This window comes from Ixodes scapularis, unplaced genomic scaffold (genome assembly GCF_016920785.2).
Source record: "Ixodes scapularis isolate PalLabHiFi unplaced genomic scaffold, ASM1692078v2 PGA_scaffold12__126_contigs__length_90152505, whole genome shotgun sequence".
In the NCBI taxonomy this organism is placed as follows: Eukaryota; Metazoa; Arthropoda; class Arachnida; order Ixodida; family Ixodidae; genus Ixodes; species Ixodes scapularis.
The window spans coordinates 70,717,677-70,744,163 of NW_024609838.1; the positions used below are offsets into that span (position 1 = coordinate 70,717,677).

General features: G+C 46.8%; 1 protein-coding gene across 1 annotated transcript; it reads right to left on the reverse strand.

Moving 5' to 3' along the window:
* Positions 1-1,139: 1,139 nt before the first annotated feature.
* On the reverse strand, positions 1,140-26,357 carry LOC115312693. Its single transcript, XM_040210876.2, has 7 exons — positions 26,299-26,357; positions 22,563-22,604; positions 19,985-20,041; positions 8,267-8,329; positions 6,574-6,764; positions 4,317-4,482; positions 1,140-1,337 (listed from the first exon to the last, which is right to left on the reverse strand). Exons 3-7 carry the CDS (start codon positions 20,016-20,018, stop codon positions 1,204-1,206), a joined length of 588 nt encoding a protein of 195 aa, XP_040066810.1. The 5' UTR covers positions 20,019-20,041; positions 22,563-22,604; positions 26,299-26,357; the 3' UTR covers positions 1,140-1,203.
* Between the last annotated feature and the right edge of the window lie 130 nt (positions 26,358-26,487).

Genomic DNA, 26,487 nt, shown 5'->3' on the forward strand with positions numbered 1-26,487 from the left:
TCGAGGAGCTCAACTACGAAGTGCTGACCCACGGAATGCAAGCATCATCACAACGCTGACCACGACCCGAGGTGCTGCAAACTACAGTTTTAATAGTTTGTCGCCGAGGCCGCGGCGACGGATGGGTGTCCACACCCACACCCTATCTCCGGGCTGGAAGTGAACGTCTTCACGACAAAGGTTCCCAAGCAACGCATAGGTGGATGGCCAATCTTTGACCACTGATCGATTGGCAGTCAGTTTTGTATGGCCAGTCTTCGGTAACCGAATGGGCAATGCTCTAAATCTGTCCTTGTACGACTACAGCCGTTCAGTGAACTTGCATTCAGCTTATGGATGGCCGTGTAGTGTCCGTTGACCAGCCTTACTCGGGCTGGTGGAAAGTCGATTGCAGGACGTCCATTTCATTGTTTTGTATGGCCAAATAAATGCATTTGGCTAAACTTTTGCGGAAATAGGGCTGCTTAACTTGGACCTTGGCGAGGCCATCTTCGGTAACCGATCATCGGGCCGATGTATAAATTAAAGCTTGTGCGAGCATGCTCGGTCTTGGCGATCGACAGCTGGGGGGCACTTTCCGCCTCATTGTGCAGATTGTGGGTGCCAGACCGACTTCCATCACGTCATGATTGCTGGAAGGAGGTAGACCAGATGACTAGGGAAATTTTAGAGGCCTACATGATCAAAAAGAAGGGACTGGGCAATGTGTAAGCCACACGTCGGTCCTTCTACATAGCAAAGAGATCTGTTATCTGGATACATGCTGAATCGGCCATGATGGTGTGGAAGGCTGTTGTTTACTTCTGTGTCTATTTTCAATAAAAACTTCAGTTGCGAGAAAGCGCATCAGGCCATTCAATTTTAGCCAGAGCCAGGCCATTCAGCTTCGGCCGTATTCAGGCCGTTCAATTGCGGTCAGTGACGGGCCTTTTTATTGTGGCCAGAATGAGGCCATTCAAATGTGGTCAGAGCCAAGCCGTTCAGGTTGGCCGCAGTCAAGCCATTCAAATGTGGCCAGAGTCAGGCCATTCACTTTCGGCTGCTGTCAAGCCACTAATTTCTGGCCAGAGTAGGGCTGCTCTAATGAGGTCAGAGTGAGGTCAATAAGGACAGCCGTGAATCATAGCCACTGACAGTTATTTTGGTGCAGCGAGGACTTCAATGATAATTTGCAACCTTTATTCTTCCAGTCATTCCTTATCCCTAGTCTCTTGACTTGCTAGGGCGTCGACGGTTTGTGCGTCCTCCGTCACGGTCGCCTGATGAAGAAAGCCACCTCTTGGCGACAGCAGCAACAGTTGAGCGGTCAGCCATGTTGAACTTGGGCTTCAGTGCAGCTGAAAAGAGAAACATAACATGACTGCATGACCCAGATATGGAAACATACTATCAAATAAATACTTTATTTATAAGCAGTCTCAGGGTTGAAGGATATTAAGGACACAAATGGCGATATAGCATCTAGGAATAAATAGAGGTGTGCAATATTTCCCTACTTAGAATAATTAGCAAATAGCTTTTGCTATTTGTTTTGCAGGTCACATTTGCTGTTTGAAGTATGACAGTCGCTCGAATGTTGGAAAGCTATAAATAATGTCTCATACTTCTCAGGTTTCTCATGTCAAGCTTACGACCTACTCTATAGACTGTTTTATCGTGGGTAGCGCCATTCTGAATACTGTAGTGCCATCTAGCAAGCATCAGGTTCTGCGGCCAAGCTTTGCCAAGCTAGCCTCAGGGGTAAAGGCGGAAGCAGACCGTGTGTGTACATCTTCCCTGTCCGCGTCTTTTTGCACTGTTTTACCCTTTTAAAATGCAAAACCAGCTAGCCCAACTCACCACTGTGCTACAAACAGTAGGCGCTGTCATCGGTGGTCCAGAAGGAAAGAATGAGAAAGATAGCAGACGATAGGTCAGGCATGTTCATTTCGCTGCAACAAGTTAGAGTTGACTAATCGCATGTCAGCTTTGATGTTTTTATACAATGCATGACACTGGTACTTGTTTTCTTACAAGGCAAAGCTGGCAAGGCACTAGGTGCATACCTTGCAAGTTATGTTCTACTGCTTTTTTGCATTTATTACGGCGTCACAGGCGATCTGGGCCAACTGGAACTATCAATGTCTGCATTTATGCCCCGCCTTTCCTAAGCAGCCACAATGCATGGGACCTTTTCCTCTAGATCAGGGGTGGCCAAACCGCGGCTCGCGGGCCGCATGCGGCTCTTTGCTGGTCACGGTGCGGCTCGCGGATCCCTTGTAAAGAGACCTCCCCCCTCACCCCTTTCTGCGTTTCCCCAGGAAAATGGAAAGGATTTCAGAATAAAGGACAGCGTGCAATTTGGCAGCCTTGTGCCAAACCGCACGCTGGCTGTGCGCGTTGGCTGTGCGTGCCATGCGGCTGCACTTTTGATCGCTTCCGCAACTTCCCACTTGCAGTGATGTGATTGGCCTAAGCCATTTTGGAGCACCTTTTGGAGCAGCCAAAACGATGTTTTGGAGCAGCAAAAGTGGCTTTTGGAGCAGCCAGAACAGTGTTTCGGAGCAGCAAAAGTGGTTTTTGGAGCAGATATTCTTAGAAAAATAAAAATATTTGTTTTAAGTGCTGGACGAAGAAAGGGCACTTCACTCGCCGCAATAAACAAATTATGGTCAAGTTCAACCACCTGGGTGTCTCAACATGTAACTGAAATGCCAATGACATGACACATTTTGCAATGCTTCAGTTAAATTATACATATATATGTACCGTTATTGATAAATAAGAACCAATCTGCACATATTAAAATTTAATTGAAAATGACCACGTTATTAGTAAATAAGCTGGTCTATTAGGAAATAAGCTAGTAGGTTGACTACCGTAGTTATATAATATAATAAATGGAAGCAGTCTCCGACTGATGAAACACGTAACTACTGTAGTCCAATGCGAAATTGTACACAAGACGAAGGTGCTTTTCTTTTTTCTTTTCGAAACTTTTTAGTACAAGGCTGCTGCAAGCCTCGCTTTGCCTTTGACTAGTAATGAATTCCCACTTTCAATGTCTCCAATGAGACATTGAGACATCTCACAAGTGAACAGTGCTGTGGCCGTTGCCGAGCGATTCCGAAAAACCGCTTGCCACCGTTTAACTGGTTCCCGACGTGCCAGACCTTCGTCAAAAGTAAGCAAACGTAAAGCAATGGGTTGCAAGTGTCCCGGCTGGTGCCTCTGTCGTGCAGTCATGTTCGCATGCACATGAGGGCAACTTCGGCAGGCTTGCATTTGCACGTGCTTCGTCGCGTGAGCGGAGATGGCTGTTCGATCGAAACAGACACCATGCCACTCCGCTCCGTCGCCAACTGGTTCCCAAAATTGTATGCAAAATGTAATTGTCCAGCATACGACAAAAAAAAGTCCAGCGGCAAGTGCTTGCCAGGCCGGCAGGCGAGGTACAAGCTAAACACATAGAGAAAAAGAACCTGAGCGAGTCAGGTCAAAACAATACATCGCAAGTCAGGGTCAAAAATGTACTTGGAGCGCTTTGTACAACGACTGAAGCACTGAAGCGTCAACACACGCCCACGTCTATCGTTGAAATTGTTTTTATAAAGACGCAAGACGAGACCACGGTGTAGGAGAGACACATGAACGACGAGCGCGTGAAACGAGAGGTGGCGGGAAAAACTATGCAAGACCGGATGGACGATTGATACAGGGTGCTTATTGTTGGCCGGCCGCTTGCGCTACCTAGCTCATGCATGCTAAGTTACGGTACTCAGTTTAGTTTCGGTTTTGAAAGACGACCAAAATTGATCTTTTGGCGCAGGCTTGGCGCAGTTCACCCATATTTTGGCAAAATGTAGCAGGATGTAGCAGGGTTCGCCCCTTGGCGCAGTTTGGCACAATTGGCGCAGCAATCACATCACTGCACTTGCAGCTGCAATTCGCGTGGGGTTTGGCTTGGCCTGGCCAGGCCTGGTTGCTTGGCAGCTTAATCTAGGCTCGCTGAGCCAAATTTAAAGTATGTTATTATGCAAGGGAAGAAAAATGCAAAAAATGGACAAGTTGCAATGACCTCTGAGTTGGAGCAAAAAGAGCAGATCTGGAAATTCATCTTTGCTATCAGTTTCCACCATAGTTCCTGCGTTGCCACTTCACTTGTGCTAAGCCCATGTTGTCCACTGGCCACAGAGATAGCGGCCGCCCACCATGACCAAGGTGTCTTTCACATATTTTTTAACTTTTTTAAATAAGGGAAGTGGACATTTGATATGCCCTTTGAGAAGCTGCAAGGAAAATAAGCTTTCCATATTCAAAATATTGGTGGAACTTACCAAGCACAAGTTCCAGGATGTTCCTATAATCAAGTAAGGCCTCCTTGGCACCGTGGGACCCTGCCCAGCTACAGCACTTTGCCACAGAATTGCTGATGAGCAGGCCAAGAACGGCCCTGGCTGCAGCCTTGTGGTCCTTGCCACCATTTTGGCGGAAATAGGTCGCCTGGTGAAGTAAAAACGATTTGCAAGTATGATTACATGTTCATTGCAACATTATTAGGTATAGTTGGGCTAGACTTTCTGCCATGAAACAGAGCACACTTGCTCTCTAATCAAATTAACAATTTCTATAAAATCATCAAGTACAAGTTGCTGAATATCTCTGAGGCTCTATAGAGCACTCCACCAAGGGTTGTCGTCGAAGTCGTCAAAAGGGGAACTGCCCCATGCCCATACTTCGGACGAAGACGGCAATGTTGCAGGCGCTACGCTGCGTGTGCCAACATACGCGGAAATGTCATGTTTCATGGCATTCGGGGGTTTGCATATGCCCCAGACGGCATTGCTGACTTGCTTCTGAATGTTGCGGCCCACGAAAGGGAATTGCCAATTAATCTTCTAAAAGATGTAAAGCGAAAATACAATTTTATCAGTGCCTTTACTGCACCACTTTTTTTTCTTTTTATCTCTTTATAGGCTTTTTTCCCTCTTGACCTAGCAGGTTATTAGCCTCGAAGTAATTATAGAAGTTACACATAATTTTGTCACACGGGGCCGAGCCCCAAAGTCGTAAATATTGTTTCCTGGATTATATGAATCATACAACGCTTTTGCACAGTCCCCTAAAAGTCGTATAATCAGTGTTCCACTGTATGTGTTGAAAAATTCAAGAACTATGGCCCAGCAGAAACCATTTTCTTTACCCCAAGTCACACATGCTTTGCAAAGGCAGATTTCGGTTTGTTCAGACACAAATATCAAAGGAAATGCCAAAGTACAAAGTAATAGATAGTTCTGATTGTCAGACATCATTGAGTTAACCCTTACTATTTGAACAAGGCTCCTCTATCAGGGTGGTGTGAAAGTTGCAAGCTGCTTGAGTAGCACTCAAGAAAATTCAGACAGGTGTAGAAATAGTGTTCAACTGCATATTCCGCTGTTCTTTCCCAGTGCCAAAATCGATTCCTCATTTTATTATGTCCAACACAGTTGAATTGCATAATAGTTGTTTAATTTCACAGAAATGTGACTTAGTCATGAGACAATGTTCTAACAAAATGTTCAGTTCGGCTAGTTGGTTCATGACTGGATAGAAGTGCCGAAGGACAGGGACAAAGTGAAAGAGGTAACGACAACACAGAGCGCTCTGTGTTGTTGTTACCTCTTTCCTTTCAACAATGTTCTAATATATCTAGGATAGCTGGCTGTACTGCTTGCACTAGGCAAATTATCGAGATACACCAATGTTTAGAAATACGGTCGCCGACCGATTTTTCAGACACGTCCGATTATTTGGACATTTTCGCCAAACCGTCACTCACCCCACAAAGTTAATGTATAACATTGACTGAAATTTCAGACGTCATTAAGCTTATTGTTCAATATTTTGAACATAATTTGCATGATTTCCTCAGTTTACAGCCACAAAAAAGCCGCCGCGAGCTTAGTCATCGCCATTTTGGTTTTGATTTTGCCCCGTAGCCTCGATACCACGTCCTACGCAATAAACAAGCTGGGTTGAGGCTATAGTAGGGTCGTCTGCCCATTCTTATGGCTCTTCCAGTTCTTCTCGTGCTCCGTGTTTTTCGAGTGTGACTGCGAGAAGAGCGGCCAGCTGCCGTTCTTGAGGTCTTTGAGCGCTAAGGTTTTTTGCCGATAGGCTTAGTATTGAAGCAAGCTTGGTGGACTAAACCTTGTCTACAAATGGTGCCATATGGTGCCAACTTCAACGTCACTGTGTGTGCCAACGAAGGTGCCAACAAAGCGCAGCACGTGATCAAACAGATCAACAATTGAGTAAAAAGTGAACAATATAAAGCGGAAGTTGCACGAGAACTTAAAATCGACATCGAGCAAGTGGAAAGTGGCCAATATGCAGCGGAATATGCGTGGAACTTTGATATTTTGGCTGAAATCAAATTTTTGGACCGCTCGAATATTCGGACCATTTCGGGGTCCCTCCGAGTTCGAAAAATCAGTCGGTGATGCATTGGCAAAGACAGATCCTTTAAAAATGCACCCTGTGCAGCAGAACCCCGATGAATGTGTTGCTAAATTGCTAGACGTACAGATTTAACTATTTGATTACAAATACCATTTGATCGAGCTTCTCTTTCTTCTTAAGGTATGTGTTGAGCGCTTTCATCTCTGCGGGACTGCTGGCAGGCAGGGTAGGGCAATCGTCCGGCAGCACAGGAACGAGAACACCTTGAGCCGCTTGATCCCTGAGTGCATTCACTCGCGCCAGCAGGTTCGCCTGGTTGCTGAGGACCCGCTCAAAGAAAGCTGAAACACACATTTCTTTTTACCCACCTGGAGAGCAACAAAAATCACAAGAATGCATCATCTACGCAGTGGCGTCACAAGAGGGGGGGGGGGGTAGCGGCGGGCCACCGCCCTGGGTGCCGCTGACCCTCGCGGCACCACTGCATCTATGTATCATCTGTCACCCAATGTATCACCTATCTATTAATGTGAAATATTGTAACATAAAGCACAGTTTGTGAGAACAATTAAAATTTTATATCAGCTTGGGCACTACTTTAGAAAGAGCTTCTAACTGAATCAGAAAATAAAATCTTGCTTTGGTTGCTTCTGAAATTATATCACCGGAAGAAAAAGAAATTGTGTTAGAACACTTGTATTTTTGAACAATCTCAGGAGGCACAGTAACACTACCATAGAATCCCAAGCAAGCACCTCAGAAACAAGCATATGAGATAACCACGAAAAAGTGAGGACAGGCACACGTTAGGTCCGAGAGCACAAAAGCAGAAGGGGCACGGGGCATCTGGTAGGGCAGCACTTTGATGTGACGAAATGGTAGAGGAGGAGCACAGGGGTCTGGCAGAACCCTTAATTGTTAAAGCAGCAGTGCCGCTCTCATTAAGCCTGCTTCGTGCTGCCACCCTCGCACGAAGCTTTACCATTTTGCAACGACACAGATAAAATTTTACTGCATTGTAGTCTTCTCAGAGAACCAACTGACGTGGAAGAGCACATCGGTTAGCTTAATGGGCTCAGAAGTTTGCTAGGGTGGCTGCTATGTCCTTCACCTGCATGTATTTCAAGTGTTTCAAAAGTAGGTGGTGCATGCTTACTGCAGCATGGGTGCATGCTCAGTTTTTTACGGAACACCTTTTCGCCTCAGTTATGAAAACCTCCCAGCACCCCAATTTGCACACATGCAATGCACTCCCTGATTAGTGCAAGAATAGAGCTGTAAAAGGATATTGCACCTCATATACAGTAAAACCTCGTTATAACAAAACGGGATATAACAAACTAAGGGATATAACAAAGCAATCATAATTCCCCTTGCTTGCTAATAGTGGGAAGAAATGGACATTGGCTATAACAAACTAATGGTTATAACGAAATAATTATGACCGCTCCTTCAACTTTGTTATAACGAGGTTTTACTGTAGCTTATAAAATCAAAACCGGTTATAACGTAGTCAACGGGAATCGGAAATCACTTCGCTATATCCGCTATTTTATTATAACCGACTTCGGTTATAACAAAGTGCAAAAGGGGAATGGGAAATTATGATCCCTTTGCTACATCCGCTATCTTGTTATAACCAACTTCGTTATAACCGGTCTCGACAGTATCATACAGAGCAAACGAGTGAAGTGAAACATGATCGGACAATGTTAGCAGAAAATCTTTGGTAAATTCTTGCTGTTTCCATTTAGATGTTCTATGACCAATAAAAAGATGCAACAGCTTTCACTTTGGGGATCAGAACTGTGTTGAAGTGTTTATAGGGTATAGGTTTTCTCACCATCTTGGCGATCAGTCAAATCTTGCCACATCTCCTTCATGAGTGACTTCATACTTGAAGCACCTGCAAAATTATTTTGGAGTTATATAGGATAAATCCCTCTGATAACATGAATAGATCCATAATACAGTAAAACCCCAATTATATGACTTTCAGGGGACTGCGCAAAAGCATCATAAAGTCCATGAATCCCATAATTTGACTTTCCTGAAAAAACTATTATTATGACTTCAAAGCTTGGCCATGCAGGATAAAAACATGTGGAACTTCTTAGATTACACCGAAGCTAATAGTCGGCGGGCTAGAAGAATAAAGCCCTCAAATAAATAAAACTTGAAGCGTGGTGCGGTAAACGAGGTGATAACGCTTTATTTTCAGCTTACCTAACTTTTAGAAAAGTGACCAGTAATTTCCTTTTGAGGGCTGCAACCTCTAGAAGTTAGTGAGCAACGCCATCAAGGGCTTATGCAGACCGTCAAATGTTTTTGAAATGTGACATTTTGTGAATATCGGCACACGCAGCTTGGCACTTGTGACACCTCCCCCTTCGTCCGAACTGTCACGACATTGCATAGTTCTTTTTTTGGCGACTTCATCTCATCGAGTGACACTGCGTCGTGAATGGCAATGCAGCAGTTGGCGTCTGAGGTGGTTTTCACTGTCGGCACTGTTGCGATCGTGATGATGCCTCTTATCTCTGCGTCGGCTGCGCTTTGTCACGAATACAACTATACGCTGGCGGTGTGAAGTACATATTTGTATCATTTTGCTTTTCTTCTACTTTAAATGTTAGAATTGACGAATAAGCTATTTTGTTTTTGTCGCTTTGATTAAGGGAAAACGCCGGTCTTGGAGTTTTTTCTTTCCTTTTTTATGACCAAATGAAACTGCACAAGCTTGTTCAACTTTTTGTGCTGATTTCAAATACTTGGTCATTTTTTCAGTCAGTAGAATTGTCCTCAAGATAATTAAAACTTGTCTGCCTTTGTTTGGAGGAACAATAGGGGAAAAAGACTGCTCAACAAAATATCCTCTTTCAACATATGGATACTACGAAGTTTAGAGACCCATGTGGCGGGTTCCAATCCCGTCCGAGGTACCCGCAATCTGACAGAGGCTTATTGCAAAGAAGGCGCCGTGTAATTGAGCTTTCGATTGCAAGTCAAAACCACCTGGACCCCCTGGTTGGACCACCTGGGGATCTCAGGTGGTCCAAATTAATCCTCAGCCCTCCACTAGGGGCATGCCCCATGCCCGTCATTGGTTTGACACGTCAAACCCCCAAATTTGACTTTTGATTTTGAATATCAGAGAATACAATGTTGTGAGTACTCTTAAGATTAACCCATTATTAGTGATTCTACCACAGATTGAGGCTCGGTACACAATGTGCGGCTAACAAATAATAAAACAAAATATCAATTGAAAAATTGGATAGACCCATATTAAAAAATCGGCTCCCAACATTGTATGCTTCACACATTTAGCTACACATTTCAAGAAAGGTTATATTTCTGACTGCTGTAGATGCTGAGATATCCCTCCAGCAAACTTTCAACTAGTCCAAAAATTGTGTTTTATGAAAACGGCATTTTAGAGTCAACTTCAATGCGCATTCAGCCCGCATAGACACTATAAATTGATTTATAACTCAGATATCCATCCACAGAATTAGAAACCTGGCAGATTCAGAAGAACAATAGCTGTAGAGATCAACATCGCCATTTTCAAAAGAATTAAGTTTTAGGAATTCTTTGGCTCCAAGAACCTAAACCCATTTTGGCACATGTGTGGCACAATTCTTAGCAAAAAAAACATTTTGGCGCAAGATGAAGCCAGTGATAGAAGCGGCAGTTGACATTTTGTAGCAGGCGTCATAGCAGGCAAAACATTGGTTTGGAGCAGTCACTGATACTTTCGGAGCAGATGCCATCATCTGTTAGCACATCGCATCGCTAAATGAGTTCATCTTTGATACTGGACCATATGTGTTACCTTTTGCAGTGTAGCATGTGTGTGTTGGCTGCGTATAGATCTTTCCATCACTGATCACTCGGGCAAAAAATGCTGAATCACTGAGCTGTGGACATATGAATAGCAGTTGATATACCGCGCAACAGAGCAACGGCACATGCTCAGAAGGCGTTCTGCAGCCCGGCAGATAAAGATGGCAGCACACAGAAGGAAATTTTTGCAAAGGTCTACAGCAGAGGTCTCAAACACGTGACTGCATGCGGCCCACATAGCTCTTGTCAGCGGCCCACTCCTTAAGTTCCAGTCTGTGCCCCCCCCCCCCCCCCCTTCCGCATCCCCTTTTCTCTTTCCTCAAGTGTATCAATCTTCGAATCCTTGTATCAAATTTAGAAAAAGAGATAAGACAAGGTCACAGGGGGGAACAAAAGTCATGTTTGAGGCTTTGTTCCCCTTTTCTGGTCTGAGGGAAACTCTATGGAAGTCACAGTCACACAATGTGCAAACAGGACATAGCGACGTCACTGCAACCAAAGAGTTATAATTCAGATACTCTCGAAACACTAGTTTGGAGATACTTCCGGATCTTCTTCGGTCTGCCCGACATTTCCACATATTGGCGCTGGTGTCATGTCCTGTTGCGATGTCTTTCAGTATTGCTATAGTTTTGCTACAACAGCTCTGATGTAAACAACGAAGCTCTCTGGTGGATGTTGCTATGTTGTTGGTGAAGCCATCTACGAAGTGCAAAATTTAAGACGAGAAGCGACTCATTCAAGAGCGGTGGGAACTCGCCTACTTCTTTACAGAATCGCGGGACAAAGTGTCGTGTTTGATTTGCCAGCAGGCCATTTCTGTGGCTAAGGAGCATAACGTCCGAGGACATTTCGGTTCATGCCATGGCAAGAAGTATGATACGCTTGCTGGAAAAATCCGTGAGGACACGATTTTTCAACTTAAGACGTTGCTGGGAAAGCAGCAAGACCTGTTTCAGAAAGCCGGCCTGACAAGCGACAAAAACAGTAAGAGCGAGCTTCATTGTCTCCGAGCTTATTGCCACATACTCAAAACCGTTCAGCGAAGGCTTGTTCATCAAAAAGTGCCTCCTAGAAGTTTTTGACGCTGTATGTCCAACCATGAAGAAGTCCTTTGAGAAAATAAGCTTTTCGACAAACACTGTGGCTGAAAGTATTAAAGAGATCAGTAATGACACTGAAAAATCATTGATGACCCCCCAAACAAGCAATGGACGCCGATCGGCTTGATGTCCAGAACGCTCTCCGAAGGTTCTGCCCTTTAAAATATTTTTTTCAGGCGTTAAAAAATGAAAGCCATTCGGCACAAGGTCTGGAATGTATGAATTCATCTACGCCTCATCCGCACCGAATCTACCAGGGACAACGAGCCATCATGTCATTGCCAAGAGTACAGTTTCAAAAACTTGGATCCTTCCCTTGAAGCAAGAAGGAACGAATTATGACGACTAATCATCAGTTTCCCAACGATCTCGACGTACTAACAATAGTACCCAGATTTGATTCTTCTCAAATCTGCAAGCTTCTCAAATGTCAATGTATTACACTAAGGAAGATAGATGCATTAAAAAAGGTATGAACAAAAATTTTTTTTTTTAAACCGGTACATTACATTTTTTGTGATACGAATAGATAGGGCACGAAAGAAACAAAGCATTCTTTTTAGAAACAATCTAGTTCAGAAAAGGTTTCATTTACAATGAGTACTAAAAAATAGATAAAAAATTAATGGTTGCGGAACATTTCAGTTGGGAGAAGGCTGTTCTCCCCTCGCACTTTTACAGCCGGTAGTTTTTTTAGCCTGTATACGTATATAAGTCCTGTAAAACGCCTGCAAAAACCAGCTCATCTATCGAGAAAAATGTCTCCCCAAGTTTTATGAGCCTACCAAGCTCAAGACTTTAATATTATGAACTGCCAAAAGAACCACCCCAAATATCATGAAAACCTACACTTGTGCAAGTAACGCCGCTCCTTAGCAGCGTCGAAACCAGACTGAAGCGAAAGTTTGCTGTTCTTTCGATCGACAGCTGCATGGGAACAACCTTGACTACCATTTATTCAATTATTGATTTGCATTTCTTTTTTTTTCTTGGCGGAATGTTTCTAATTTGAGATCAACCTATCAGCAACGCAAAAAAAAAACAAAAAAAACCTGGAATAATACTGTCACGGGTGGTGACCAAAAACAATAGATGAACAGGAAGAAATCAACGTTTAATGTGGCGAACTTGTGCCAAAAATAAAAGAGTACAAAAGATAATAACAAAGCGTCGCGGGCGTCGAAGTCGGCGAAACCGCAGGATCGAGCGCTTGGGCGAGACTGACTGCAGATCGCCACGCGGAGCCCCTTATGTACACGTGTGGGCTTCTGGAATAATCGGCGTGGAAGGTTCGGCGTGTAGAACATTCCGACCTCGAACAAGCAACACGGTTCTTGAATTTACCAGAACATTACTTTACAGAGTCAACAAAAAATGTGCCTCCGCATCCAGGAATCGAACCCTGGCTTTCAGCTTGGAAAGCAAGCGCGATAACCGTTAGGCCACGCACGTGCTGCCTACTTGGCCAGCTGCGCGCGCGGCATTACTCCCTCCTTTAAAAAAGTGCATCGTCCCGATGCAACCCAAAAACAAAACAAAGCAAAAAAGGACGGTAAACTAAAGAGTCATTTGGAACACCTAGGGTCCACAGTCCTATCGAGCGTAGTACGGCTTCAGTCGCACGACGTGGACGACTTCCGGTCGTGGAGGGCAGCGTGAGGAAGTCCGTGTTCCGTCGGGCATCACCTCGTAGTTCAGATCCCCGAGTCGACGAAGCACTTTGTAGGGTCCAAAGTAGCGCTTCAGGAGTTTCTCGCTGAGACCACGGCGGCGGATCGGTGTCCACACCCACACCCTGTCTCCGGGCTGGAAGTGGACGTCCCGACGACGAAGGTTGTAGCGGCCAGTGTCGACACGTTGTTGGGCTTGAATACGGTGTCTGGCGAGCTGGCGGACTTCTTCTGCCCGTTGGGCAACCACCTGGGCGTCGTCGCTTCCGTCGACAGCCGGTTCGTGGGGTAACATAGCGTCCAGCATCGTCGTTACCTTGCGCCCATGCACCAGTTGAAAGGGTGTCACTCCGGTGGTCTGTTGTACGGCCGTGTTATAGGCAAATGTGACGTACGGCAACACCTCGTCCCATGTCTTGTGCTCCACGTCGACGTACATGGAGATCATGTCGGCGATGGTCTTGTTGAGTCTCTCCGTTAGCCCGTTGGTCTGCGGGTGGTATGCCGTGGTGCGACGATGGCTGGTGTGGCTGAGACGAAGGACTTCCTGCGTCAGCTGGGCCATGAATGATGATCCACGGTCTGAGATCAGTACTTCGGGAGCGCCGTGCCGGAGGACGATGGACTCGATGAAAAACTTCGCGACTTCAACAGCCGTTCCTGATGGAAGGGCTTTGGTCTCGGCGTACCGCGCGAGATAATCCGTTGCGACGATGATCCATCGGTTGCCTTGCGTCGACGGTGGGAAAGGTCCGAGTAAATCCATACCGATTTGCTGGATGGCGGCGCAATAGGCTGAAGAAGTCCTGCCGGTCTCGTCGGTGGCTTCTTCCGTCGTTGACACTCGTGGCAAGATCGGGTGTAGTGGTGCACAGTCTTCGCAAGCTTGGGCCAGTAGTACTTTTCGCGTATCCTGGCAAGAGTCCTGCTGTAACCAAGGTGTCCCGCCGTCGGGTCATCGTGGCAGGCTTGAAAAATTTCTTCTTGAAGACTGGAAGGGACCACCAACAGCCACGCCGTGCTGTTGTCGCTAAAGTTCTCCTTGTAGAGCACACCTTGTCGGATGGAGAAGGTTGGCAGTGTTCGTACAAAACCGCGCGGAACGGCGCTTCCTTGTCCCTCTAGGTGCTCGATGAGTGCTCGCAGCTCAGGGTCGTCTCGCTGGAGTGCTGCCATGTCGTTGACATCCAGAGCGCCGAGGAAACACTCATCGTCGTCCTCTTTGGTGCAGGAAGGACCGGCCTCGACTGGGGCCCTCGACAGGCAGTCGGCATCATTGTGCTTCCGGCCGGACTTGTACACCACGGTCATGTCGAACTCCTGCAGTCGTAGGCTCCACCGAGCGAGGCGTCCGGAGGGGTCTTTCAGATTCGCCAGCCAGCAGAGCGAGTGGTGGTCTGTGACCACGCGAAAAGGACTTCCATACAAATATGGGCGAAACTTTGTTATTGCCCAGACGACAGCAAGGCACTCCTTTTCAGTCGTTGAATAGTTCGTCTCCGCGTTAGACAGCGTCCGACTTGCGTATGCGATAACTCGCTCTGCACCGCCCTGCACTTGGACTAGTACCGCACCCAGTCCGGTGTTACTGGCGTCGGTGTGGATCTCGGTTTCAGCAAACTGGTCGAAATGGCCAAGAATCGGGGGCGTCTGGAGTCTTCGTTTGAGCTCGTCGAATGACCTTTGGTGTTCTTCTGTCCACTCGAACTTTACGGCGTCCTTTGTAAGGTGTGTCAGCGGTGCGGATAGTTTGAGGAAGTCTCGAACAAAGCGCCTGTAATAGGCACAGAGTCCGAGAAATCTTCTTACTGCCTTTTTGTCAGACGGCGGCGCAAATGCAGCTACGGCGCGGGTTTTCTCGGGGTCAGGTAGAACACCTTTGTTGTTCACGACGTGGCCGAGGAACTTTAGTTCCCCATAGGCGAACCGACGCTTTGTTGGCTTGAGTGACAGGCCGGCGGTCTTGATGGCTTGAAGCACGGCTCGAAGTCGTCTGAGGTGTTCGTCGAAATCTCGTGAGAATACCACGACATCGTCCAGGTAGACGAGGCAGGTCTGCCATTTCAGACCTGCCAGCACAGTGTCCATGACGCGCTGAAAGGTGGCTGGTGCTGTACAAAGTCCGAACGGCATCACTTTGAATTCGTACAGTCCGTCGGGAGTGACGAAGGCAGTTTTCTCCCGGTCACGTTCGTCGACTTCAATCTGCCAGTAACCACTCTTCAGGTTCATCGACGAAAAATATTGGGAGTGGCGCAGTCGGTCTAACGTATCGTCGATGCGGGGGAGCGGATAGACGTCCTTCTTTGTCACAGCGTTCAGTCGACGATAGTCCACGCAGAACCGCAGGGTCCCATCCTTCTTCTTTACAAGGACGACTGGGGACGCCCATGGACTTCTTGAGGGTTGAATGATGTCGTCGTCGAGCATCTCCTGGACTTGATCTTGAATCACTTTCCTTTCCTTTAAGGAGACTCGATACGGCGACTGGTGGACAGGGAGTGCGTCGTCGTCAGTAATAATGCAATGTTTTGCCATTGGTGTTTGGCGAACTTTCGATGTCGTGGCTAAACAGTCATTGTATTCGGCGAGGAGGTCAACCAGTTGCCGGCGCTTCGGAGCTGGGAGCTCGGGGTCGACGTCTAGCGGCGGCGGCGTCATACTCTTCTGCTGGGGCGACGAGGTTTCCTCGGATATTGCAGTGACCACGGCTGGCGCCTGAAGCTCCTCGATGTGGCCCACGGTGGTACCCTTCGTTAGGTGCTGCGGCTCCTCTCGAAAGTTCGTCACAAGAACAGTTGTACGTCTTTCTTGGAGAGCCGTCACGCCTCTTGCGACACCAATTCCTTTTTCGAGGAGCAGTTGGACGCTGCCTTCCAGAAGAGCTTCACCGTGCATGGCTGCGTCGGTTATAACGGTGACGAAAACACTCGACCGCGGCGGTAGGTTCACATGGTCGGTGATAACACGGATCGCGGTTGACGTCATGTTGATCTCCACCGGCGGCACGACGGGCTTTCGAAGCGTCAACTGGTTTGCAGCGAGGTCGATGACGGCGCCATACTCGCAGAGAAAGTCCATTCCGAGGATAATGTCCCTCGAACAGTCTTGCAGAACGACGAACTTCACAGGGCACGTCTCACCGTGGATCTCGACGCGAGCAGTGCACCTCCCGACTGGTGTGATGAGGTGCCCTCCGGCGGTTCGTATTTGAGGTCCATCCCACGGCGTCGTGACTTTTCGAAGGCGGCGGGAAAGCCTCCCACTCAAGACTGAGTAGTCTGCTCCGGTGTCCACGAGTGCCGATGCGTCGTGGCCGTCGATGATGACGTTTAGGTTGTTGGACACCGTTTCAGGAGCGTCGTTTCGGTCTCCGGTAGCGTTCGAGTGGGGGCCCTCCGACGTTCGTGGAGGATCTTGGCGTCGGTCGTCTTCGGCAACTCCACCTCCAGGGGTTGCCGCGCCTAGTTTCCCCGGCGTGGAGCGAGGGGCGACAGGCTTTCACGTCGGGGTCGGTGCATCGGCGAAGCTGGACGTCGTGGTGAAGGCGATCGGAACTCTCGGCGGGACGCAGGCTCGGGGGACTGGGGTCGTCGCAAGTACTCGTCGATCTCCCTAGGGCGTTCACCATACCTGGGGCGCGGGTCGCTTGGGTGAAATCCGCGCAGCCCGAGTCGTCGGTATGGGCATCGGCGGTACACATGGTCAGCTTCCCCGCAGTGGTAACACAGCGGGCGTCGGTCGGCCGTCCTCCAGACGTCTGTCTTCCTCGGCGCAGGTCGGTCTGGGTGAACGTGCGCCTGATCTTCTTGTCGTCGGGGATACTGCGGCGTTGGGGCGTCTCTTCGGGGTGGCGCCGCGGCTTGGCGGGGAGCTTGCGGCGGTCGTCGGGCTATGGCAGCGTAGCTCAACGTCGGTTCCTCCGGTGCCACCGTGGTGACGGGAACCTCTGGTTGGAGCGCCCGTTGTACTTCCTCGCGCACAGCCTCGGCAATGGAGAGTGTCGCTGGACGACTTGCGGCTGGCAGCAACTGGCGGAGTTCCTCCCGGACGACCTCCCGGATAATTTCGCGGATGTCCGTACCAGGAGCGTTCTCGCCGCCAAGCAGCGCGGTTGCAGCAACACTTGGATGTCTCTGGTAGTGGGAAGCGCGCGCTTGGAGGGCGCGCTCGATATTTGTCGCCTCGGTGACGAAGGCTTCGACGGTGCCCGGCGGGTTGCGCACGAGGCCTCCAAAGATGTCGTCTCTCACCCCGCGCATGAGGACCCGCAGCTTCTTGTCGTCTGTGGCTCGTGGGTCGGCACGGGCGCTCAGGTGGAGGACATCTTCTACGAAGCTTGTGACGCTTTCGTCGGAGCCCTGCGTCCGAATTCGGAGGAGATCTTCTGCCTTCTCCCGTCGGTGTAGGGTGGCGAACGTCCGCTGCAACTCGGCCACACAGATGTCCCACGACGTAAGCGAAGCCTCGTGATTCTCGAACCAATGCCTCGCAGTACCCTCCAGCGAAAAGTAGAGGTTCTGGAGGCACTGCTCCGCAGTCCATCCGTTGTGCCGCGCCACACGCTCGTAGTGGTTGATCCAGTCTTCGACACCCTCATGGATCTCGCCGTGGAAGGGAGTCGGCGTACGGGGAGCGGCGGGGGTCGGCGACTGGTTGGCCATCGTCGGCTTCGTTGGCTGCTTGGTCCTGGGCGGCAGAAGTCCAAATTCCGGGTGTAGGCCTTGGGTGCGACGACTGAACCGGATCTCGGTAGTGCCTTCGTCGGTTCTTCGTGGGCTTGGCGTCGGACTTGCACTGCGAACCCTCGGAGGGGAACGCTGCACGGGCATGCGTTACCCAGCACCTCCACCAATATGTCACGGGTGGTGACCAAAAACAATAGATGAACAGGAAGAAATAAACGTTTAATGTGGCGAACTTGTGCCAAAAATAAAAGAGTACAAAAGATAATAACAAAGCGTCGCGGGCGTCGAAGTCGGCGAAACCGCAGGATCGAGCGCTTGGGCGAGACCGACTGCAGATCGCCATGCGGAGCCCCTTATGTACACGTGTGGGCTTCTGGAATAATCGGCGTGGAAGGTTCGGCGTGTAGAACATTCCGACCTCGAACAAGCAACACGGTTCTTGAATTTACCAGAACATTACTTTACAGAGTCAACAAGAAATGTGCCTCCGCGGCCAGGAATCGAACCCTGGCTTTCAGCTTGGAAAGCAAGCGCGATAACCGTTAGGCCACGCGCGCACTGCCTACTTGGCCAGCTGCGCGCGCGGCAATACTGAGCTTAATTACTCACGCTATCGTGCTAACCCAGGCGCCCACCGATTTCCGCCGCTGCATTTAGCACTCCGGTGCAAAGCGGTGAAGCTCGACACGCACTCGCTGGTGAAAGATGGTACAGAGGCATGGGACAGACACAATAATTAAGTGATCTCATCAGGAATACAAGACCCTGGTTCTGTCTTACAACAATAGCCGCCATCTTAGAATTTGGCAATGCTTTCTCGCCACTTTTAGCTCCTCACATCACTGACATCGTCTGGAAATTTAGACGATGTCAGTGATCCATCTGCCAACGCATCAACCAACCAGTGCTGTTGACGACCAATTTCAATACTTTGTTTTACCTTAACTTGAAGTGCAACCGCTGCTACGAGTTAATGGGACCAACCAGCGTCAAAGCGTGACATCATGGCATTCGTCCATCTTCCTGTGCGTGGTCTTTCATAGACTAAACAAATCAAGTGCAGCAAGTATCCCGTGACTTGCGCTTTTAGTATGTTTTCTTGCCTTTGACTGTACTCTGACCTAAGATAAACAAATTATACATAATTGTATACATATTTGTACCATTTCCCTTTCCTCCTACTTTTCTGAATATTAGAGTCGACCAATAATAATTTTTATTTTTGCTTTGCCCATATCGGTGCAGGTGTGGCGCAATTCTTAGCAAAAATTAAACTTTGGAGCCAGATGTAGCAGACTTTCGTTCATGGTGCAATTCGGCACAAATGGCACAGCGTTTCCATCCCTGTTAAGCAGACTTTCGTTTGTGGCGCAGTTAAGCACAAATGGCACATGACTTCCATCATTGAAACCACAAACAGAAACCTGCTGCCTTTTTCTCGCAGCATGGGAGCACAATGTCCAAAAAAAAAAGAAAGAAGAGAAAAATAAAACAGCGATGAAGGAGCGATTGAAAGGTGGCAAAAGGGAGAAAACAACCAAAAGCAAAACCGCCGACGAAGGAGATTAAACGAAGAGAGGAAATGCGAAATCCCCGGGAAGGGAGGAAAGAGCAGAAATACAGCCACAAGCACAATTACAACGCGGAATCCGCGTTACGCGCGTCTTGAAATCCAAACTTCCGACGCATTGTTTCTATGGGGATTTTGCCGGGGACTGCGCCACAGCGTCATACGATGCGGGATGTCGCATAAGCCCAGGGCACACAATCGAGGTTCCACTGTAGCTTTTGCCAAGCAAATGGCAACGGCAGTCGGAAAACTACGGCAGCAGAAATAGGTATTCTCAACTTCTAAAGTCGATGACTGAGCAGAAAAATAATTGTTCCAAAAACACTGATGGCTTAACAAATAACACAAATAAGGAATGACGCGAGAAATTTTCCTTTCATTTCTTTTGTTTAATGATACCCAAACTGCCATCAACATTGTTTAAATCTTTCACAAGCCATTATTTATTCTAGATTTTATTTTTTGATGACACAAGCAATCTGCGGCAAAGAAACAATTAGTCTGCACAAGGTGTTCCAAAAAGAAATTAAGATCAATATATGAAATTGGGTTGAGACTCAACAATGAAGCAGTACTAATATTCAGAATTTGCCAGAGTCTCCTGAAAAGATGACACAATTACTTTTAATTAGAGGCACCATTCTTACACATTACAATTTTAAAGCACGTCTATTGACCTACCTGATGCACCACAAGCACAGACGTCCTGCTCCATGGCACTGAGATGTGGTGCTGCACCTGTTGATTAGAAATTGCCATGAGATAAAAAACAAATGCATTACGTAAAACTGACTATAGAGTCCTCATTTCACTATTCTGGGTTCAATGAGGTCTACAACATTGAATTTTGGTGTAGACACCAAAAACATTGGCAGGATTTAGAGCACAAAGGTAACAGAGGCCATACTGACCACTCATAGAACAAAGAACTTGATTGTGCCATCACTAGAATATTTTCATATGCATTCAGATTCTGACTAAGGTACATACATTTATAGTACTATCGACCAGATGGCAATGCCCCTTAAATGTAATTTTCTTGAAAATGTCCCTAAAAACAACTTTGAAGCATTCTTTCTCTCACAGGAACACATGTAGTTTTGGTCAGTGGCAATCAGTTCATCAAACAATGTTTCATTGACAGGTAGTTACGTTGACTTTGTGACGTTTCATCTACAGTTGGTTTCATCGACACATCCATCGACGTTTCGTCGACAAGTTGTTTCCATGCACAATGCCTTGGCCGCTGGCATCCTGATGACGGTTCCTCAGTGGAGCAGAGCTATGCAAGGAACAACAGTGAGAGGCTCTTCCAGCCGTTCCAGCGTGACTCTTGCATCAATAGTTACCACATCCTCTCCGTGCGGCCATAACATGCCATTTGTAACTATGCATCTGTGCGTTCCGTGCCCATGTGCAAATTGCGATATCCATTTGCAGATTTAAAAAGAAAAAGAACTTGTAAACAGGTGGCAGAATGGCACAGACATATAGTGTAAACCCTTCATTTTCGCGGCCCCCATTTACTGCGAATCAGTCAAAGAGGACATACCTAATTGCAGCCACTAAATTTCGCAAATTCCAGACACCTGCATTAAAACTGTTAAAAACCAAAATTTTCGTGTGCCCTTAAATTTTGCGAATTTTTTAATTCACGAAAATTAAAGGGCAACTCCGCCCAATTACGAAAATTTCGGGATTATGAGTGATTTCACATCAAAAAGCCGTAGTAAAAGACACTACGTCGTTTGCTTCACGAAAAATGGGATACATATTTTTAAATTTAATTTTAAGCACAAGCAAAAATCGAAACCGAAACTTCGGCTTTGTCCGGCAACATTGGCCGCGGACCGCCAAGAACATGGCCACCACGTGGTACGAGATGCTACGCAACGACGGGAGGGATTGGGGCGGGCGTGTGCCAGGCGCAAGTGTCGTCTGCACTAAAGTCACTGGATAGGTCTGCACCGCACTCTTCGCCACGTTTTGGAGTCTACGAAATTCGACGATGTCAGCACAACTGTGGCATAAGTCTGCGCACGTGGTGTCCGTAGTATGGACGAAACAGTGATGAGACCACAGCAAGGCGGCCAGAGGAAACGTTGCTGACGTCATCCGCTACGCTTGCCCAGAGAAGTAAAAACAAGCAAAAGGGGGCAATGACGTTTAGCTCAATGTTGACTGCACCCACGTCGTAGCCTTGACTTGCGCTGTTGGTTTCGCCCGCTCGAGTCAGCCGATTTTGGCAACCTGGTGAGTTGCAAAGTTTGCCGGTCCGTTTAAGAAACATTTAGACAGAACTGCGTCGTAATATTTGACATGTGGTCTTCCTAGGCGATACTGAAGAGGACTGCATTGCTTTCACAAAATGGAAAATGAAACGGAGTTGCCCTGTAAGGGCTCCCTAACATTAAGGGTTTTGCAGTAGCTGGCAAAACCCGTAGCAGACAAAGGTGTCCCCAATATCACGACTATCTAGTCTTCGTCGGCGATAGGATGCCTTAATTCCAATTATAAGTTGACCCCTCCCCCCCTCCAAACACTTAAGATTTTCAAAACTTAAAAAATAGGTCAACCGATGATTGCGTAGATGATCTCCAGTGCACTAAATGAGTCGCCATGAAACGTCACTGTGAACAGAATGAGTGTACATAAAACACGTAAATGAAAAGTTCTCCACAAATAGCCATAGATCTTGTTTTGACAAATTTTGACAAGCACAAGTGGAAAGTGAAGGGGCTATGTCAGTAAAACTGATCAATCTACCGTAAAGTTCCAAAACATCGCCCAGCCCCGAATCCCGTCGGACGTCACGCGATGTTTGACGGGAATCGCATCAGCAGCGCAAATGAACTCCCGTCTGACAAGCGAGTTCATAGCGGGTTCCCGCGCTTTTGTCCGCGATGTGCGCGCGCGATATCGACTTCCGTAACACGAGAGTTGTTCCCGCGTGTATGTTGCACCGTGAAATGCGAATCTGCTGCGTTAGCAACCTGCGGTATCCTTTCCCGTGACATAGGGGTTTTTAGCGAATTCCCACGTGTTTACCGCATCGTGAAACGCGAATCTGTGGTCTCCGCGATCAGTTCCCGCGTCACGTGGTTTGTAGCCGGTGCCAGGGTGTTTATTATTAATTTTTGATAAGGCTTTGCTGTGGCGTCCTCAAAGATAGCCCACCCCATATTTTTCACCATTTATCTCTTCATTTTGGGTGGGCGTTCTTTCGGAACTTTAGAATATCTGAAACAGTTGAACTAACCATTTGGCAGAGCAGCTGCACCAACCGCTTCCACTGGCACCACTAAAAATAAATGGAACATTAGTACAAAGACGGCAATTATCGCAACTAAAAGTCACTCACGGGCCTGACAAAAATATACTACAGAATGTACTGAGATAGCGAATTGGACGAGCTGGTAAATGTGGCACATGATGGCGATGAACAGCTTAGAGAATGCATACGAAAAAGAGACACAAACACGACAGGACACTGCTGTACTTTCAACGGGAGGTTAAAGGGACACTGACACCCCCCAAAATAATGTTTTGTTTTTTGCCAGGCAATTTAATATGGTGTCAGGACACTACCCAACCAAACTTTGGTTGCCAAATATATATCTAATTGAGCCAGAAACCTCAACTGCTTGAAACCGATACTGAAACACGAGCATGGAAGCTCATGGCCGGAAGTCACGTGGCTACACCCAGTCACATTTCTTTCCTCTTCTTCTCCAGCTTCTGAAGCAGACAACGATGAGGTCAAACTTGCGTGAAACGTTGTTCCTGCAATTGTTTTGCACTTAAACATTGATTGGCCGGTACCATGAACTACAGTTCCGAAGTAGCAGCCCCACGTCCGTAGCAACGTTGGTTCGTCGTGCACCATTATCACGTCGTCCAGCCCATGGTACGTCACCATACTGAGAATGACGTACTTCCTGTGATTTGCGAGCTTTATTTTTTTATTCAATCAACATATTTGAAGCTTTTTGAATGCTACAAAAATGGGGTTCCTTTTCCTTTCTATTTGTAATATTGAATGTCTGCCTTAGATGACCTATGAATTTGAACGCCACATGACCATGGAAACGAGAGTGAGTGTGATTGAAACTGGCCAATTCTTAACCAACTGTATTGGGAAAAAAAAAAAAAAAATTTTCGAGCCGCAATTTGTGCTTTGGGTAGTTGCGCTCTTATAGGTCATGCTCAAATAAAAACTTTGGCGAGCATAAATACCCCGTCAGTGTTCCTTTAAAAGCCAAAAAGGCACGAAGAAAGCAAACATGTTAGTTGATCAGATAAAAAACATACAAACTCACCAACCAGGAACCGTGTGATCACCGAGATAAACACATTACACGACACCATTCATTCCTGACCACAGGAACGCAACTTCCTTCTCTGATTGCGCTAAAAAGGGTTCACTGACACACACCTCCTCCAGGCTTGCAGCAAAGATTACCTCAATAATTTCTCTTGTAGCTTTTCCGTCTGTGCTTCGAGAATAGTGACCTAGCCAAAATCAGGCATACACTAAAAGCTTCTGCGGTGCTGAAAAGCATTTGTATGCAAAGTGTACCAAGGCACGAAGAAATACCTTTGAGACGAGTGTGTTGTGTGCTGTTTGCAAAATCCCCTTATCATGCAACTGTTATGCAGGCCAGACAGGGGGGCGTCTAAATGACAGATTAAGGGAGCATTCCTATTAACTGGGGGCCGCAGTTGGTGTGCTTTTTCCTTTGCATGAGACTTCCCTCTCCGCATGTATGTCCCGTGATACTCTCGTAGCTAAGGATTCGCTCCGGCGGCTCGTAGGGTCCATCACAGTTCAACGTAAGTTGAAACAGAGTTTAGTGCATTTATCTCGGTGCGAGCTTGTATGTTTTTGTTTTTTTTAATATGATAAACTAACACATCTGTTTTCTTTGTGCCTTCTGAGCTCTTAAAGGGATACTACAACGAAATTTCGGCGCTCATTTTTTGGTCTATATGTGTTCAAAGGAGCAGTATCAGATCGAACACACCCATATCTTGTTAAAAAGTTATGAAAAGGAATTTTAAAACGAATTAAACGATTAGCAAAGAGCACCTGGTGGATGTCGCTAACGCCTCGCTCGTAATGCCTGTCTAGGAACCCTGAGGGCTAGTGACGGAGGTTGTCTCGCCTCCGGCCACGACAAGAGAAGAGGGGAAGGAGGGACTCCCCTCTTCTTGAGAATGCCTTTTGTGTGTCGCAGAAGTCGCTATTGTCCCCCTACAAGATTACAGAAGATTAACCCGTCACTCAAAATTCGTACAAAAGCAGCCGCTTCGGTGGCTGGAACGACTAGGCCATCCTCTCGACGTCAGCCTCGCCGTAGCTTTGCTCGTCCCAAGACGACCTACGTCACGATTGCATTGGATGTCACGTGGTCTCCGCTGGGCCTTCTCTGAGCGCTTGCCAGAGGGGGCCGTTTATAACGAAAACTACAGCGCTCAAAATACAAACGTGCGATTGTCATTTACGGATATTGTGGATCATATTCAACCTATTTTTGAACACGACGGGAATATTTCAAATTTCGTTGGATACTTAAATTTCAGTTGTAAGTACAGCAGTGTTCTGTTATGTTTGGGCATCTTCTTCGTCCACATTCTCTAAGCTGTTCACCCTCATCATGCACATTAGGAAATCTGCTTTCATGGTAACTGAGGTTTAGTGTTTCTAGTATATGCTGAAAAACAGCGAAAAACAACCCCTGCAATGGTTTTATCGATATAAGGGATAACTGAAAAACCCTGAATCGAAGCTTCCATGAATAAGAAAAACACAAGCTTCACAGGAGATCTTAATCTGCAGCCGTATTTTGTATTAACCTGGAACACATCACCTGTTAGACTGTTTGCAAGGCTGCTTTTTTTCTTTTGCAGTCACATCTTTTATCTGTTTTTTTTATTACTCTTAAAACCAATTATAACGAAGTCAACGGAAATCGGAAATCACTTCGCTATATCCGCTATTTCATTATAACCGACTTCCGTCAACAAAGTGCAAAGGGGAATGGGAAACCATGATCGCTTTGCTGTAGCCGCTATTTCGTTATAACCGACTTCGTGATAACCGGTCCTGACAGTAGTAGCCAGATGTTTTACAAGTATCTGGTTCACATGCATTGCCCTAGTTAGGTTGCAGAATCACATATCTGAGCCTTGTTTTCTTCAACATAAGCCCCGAGGCAAGCAAAAATTAAAGGGGCAGTGCAACAATTTTTATGCTGAAAGAATTCGCAGCTTGTATGTTTTTTATTGTTGACCTCAGTATAAGTGAGAGAAAACGTGCCACCTTACCAAATACTTGTATTCTGCTGCGTAATCGCAAAGCAAGAAACACATTATCTCTCGACCTGCAGCCGCCTACGAGTCATGAAATCAGCGATGTGACATCATTCGGAGTGGGCTTTTGTAAGTGAGCGAGTTAAGCAAGTCTATGCTCTATTTAAAGGGGTTAGGACACCCCAAAAATAAAATATGAGATAATTATACTTCTAGTACCCACTAAATGTTACTAAATATGTAGTAAATTTGCTTCATAAATGACGCATTATTTACGCGAATACACTGATTTATTCGCAGGACCCTCGGATCCACCCCATTTGGGAAGCCCGCCGCATTCGAGGGGCTGGTGACATTACAAGCCCTGAAGCCAATGCAACTCAACCGTCCCCTTGCATGCACTCGCAGACTTGGCTCTTTTGGCGTCTCACACGTCTGCTGCAAGATTTAAAAGTTTGAGAACCCTTGTCTTAAATGAACACTGAATTCCCCCAGAATTAATGTTTGTAAAATAAAACATTAGATGATGGTGTCAAGATGTTTAAACGAGGGCATCCATAACTGAGAAACTGTAATGCCCTTTAAAGACCTTCTAACAGAAACTTCTAGAATCAAGTAATGTAACAAAAGAAAAGTGTAGTATAGGCACCTAACATGATTGCATGTCTAAAGTTTTTCCTCACCTCTACGACTTGCGACTTCGAGGTTGTGAAACACAGCAGGTTCCTCATCATGAGGCGAGTCTTGCTCTAGTAAAAAAATGTCAGTTTCAGCAGACTGTATCAAGTTGAGCACCAGAATGAGAAGTCCATTTTTCAGATAATTTGCTTCCTTCCTGATTGCTTGTTGAAGGAAAAAGGATCATGTTAGCA

Excerpts from the sequence above, each read along its gene's own strand:
- LOC115312693 (XM_040210876.2), bottom strand. The coding sequence starts at position 20,018 with ATGGAGCAGGACGTCTGTGCTTGTGGTGCATCAG. Across the intron at positions 8,330-19,984 it reads CTGTGCTTGTGGTGCATCAG|GTGCTTCAAGTATGAAGTCA; the intron begins GTAGGTCAATAG and ends ATAATTTTGCAG. Across the intron at positions 1,338-4,316 it reads CATCCTGGAACTTGTGCTTG|CTGCACTGAAGCCCAAGTTC; the intron begins GTAAGTTCCACC and ends TTCTCTTTTCAG.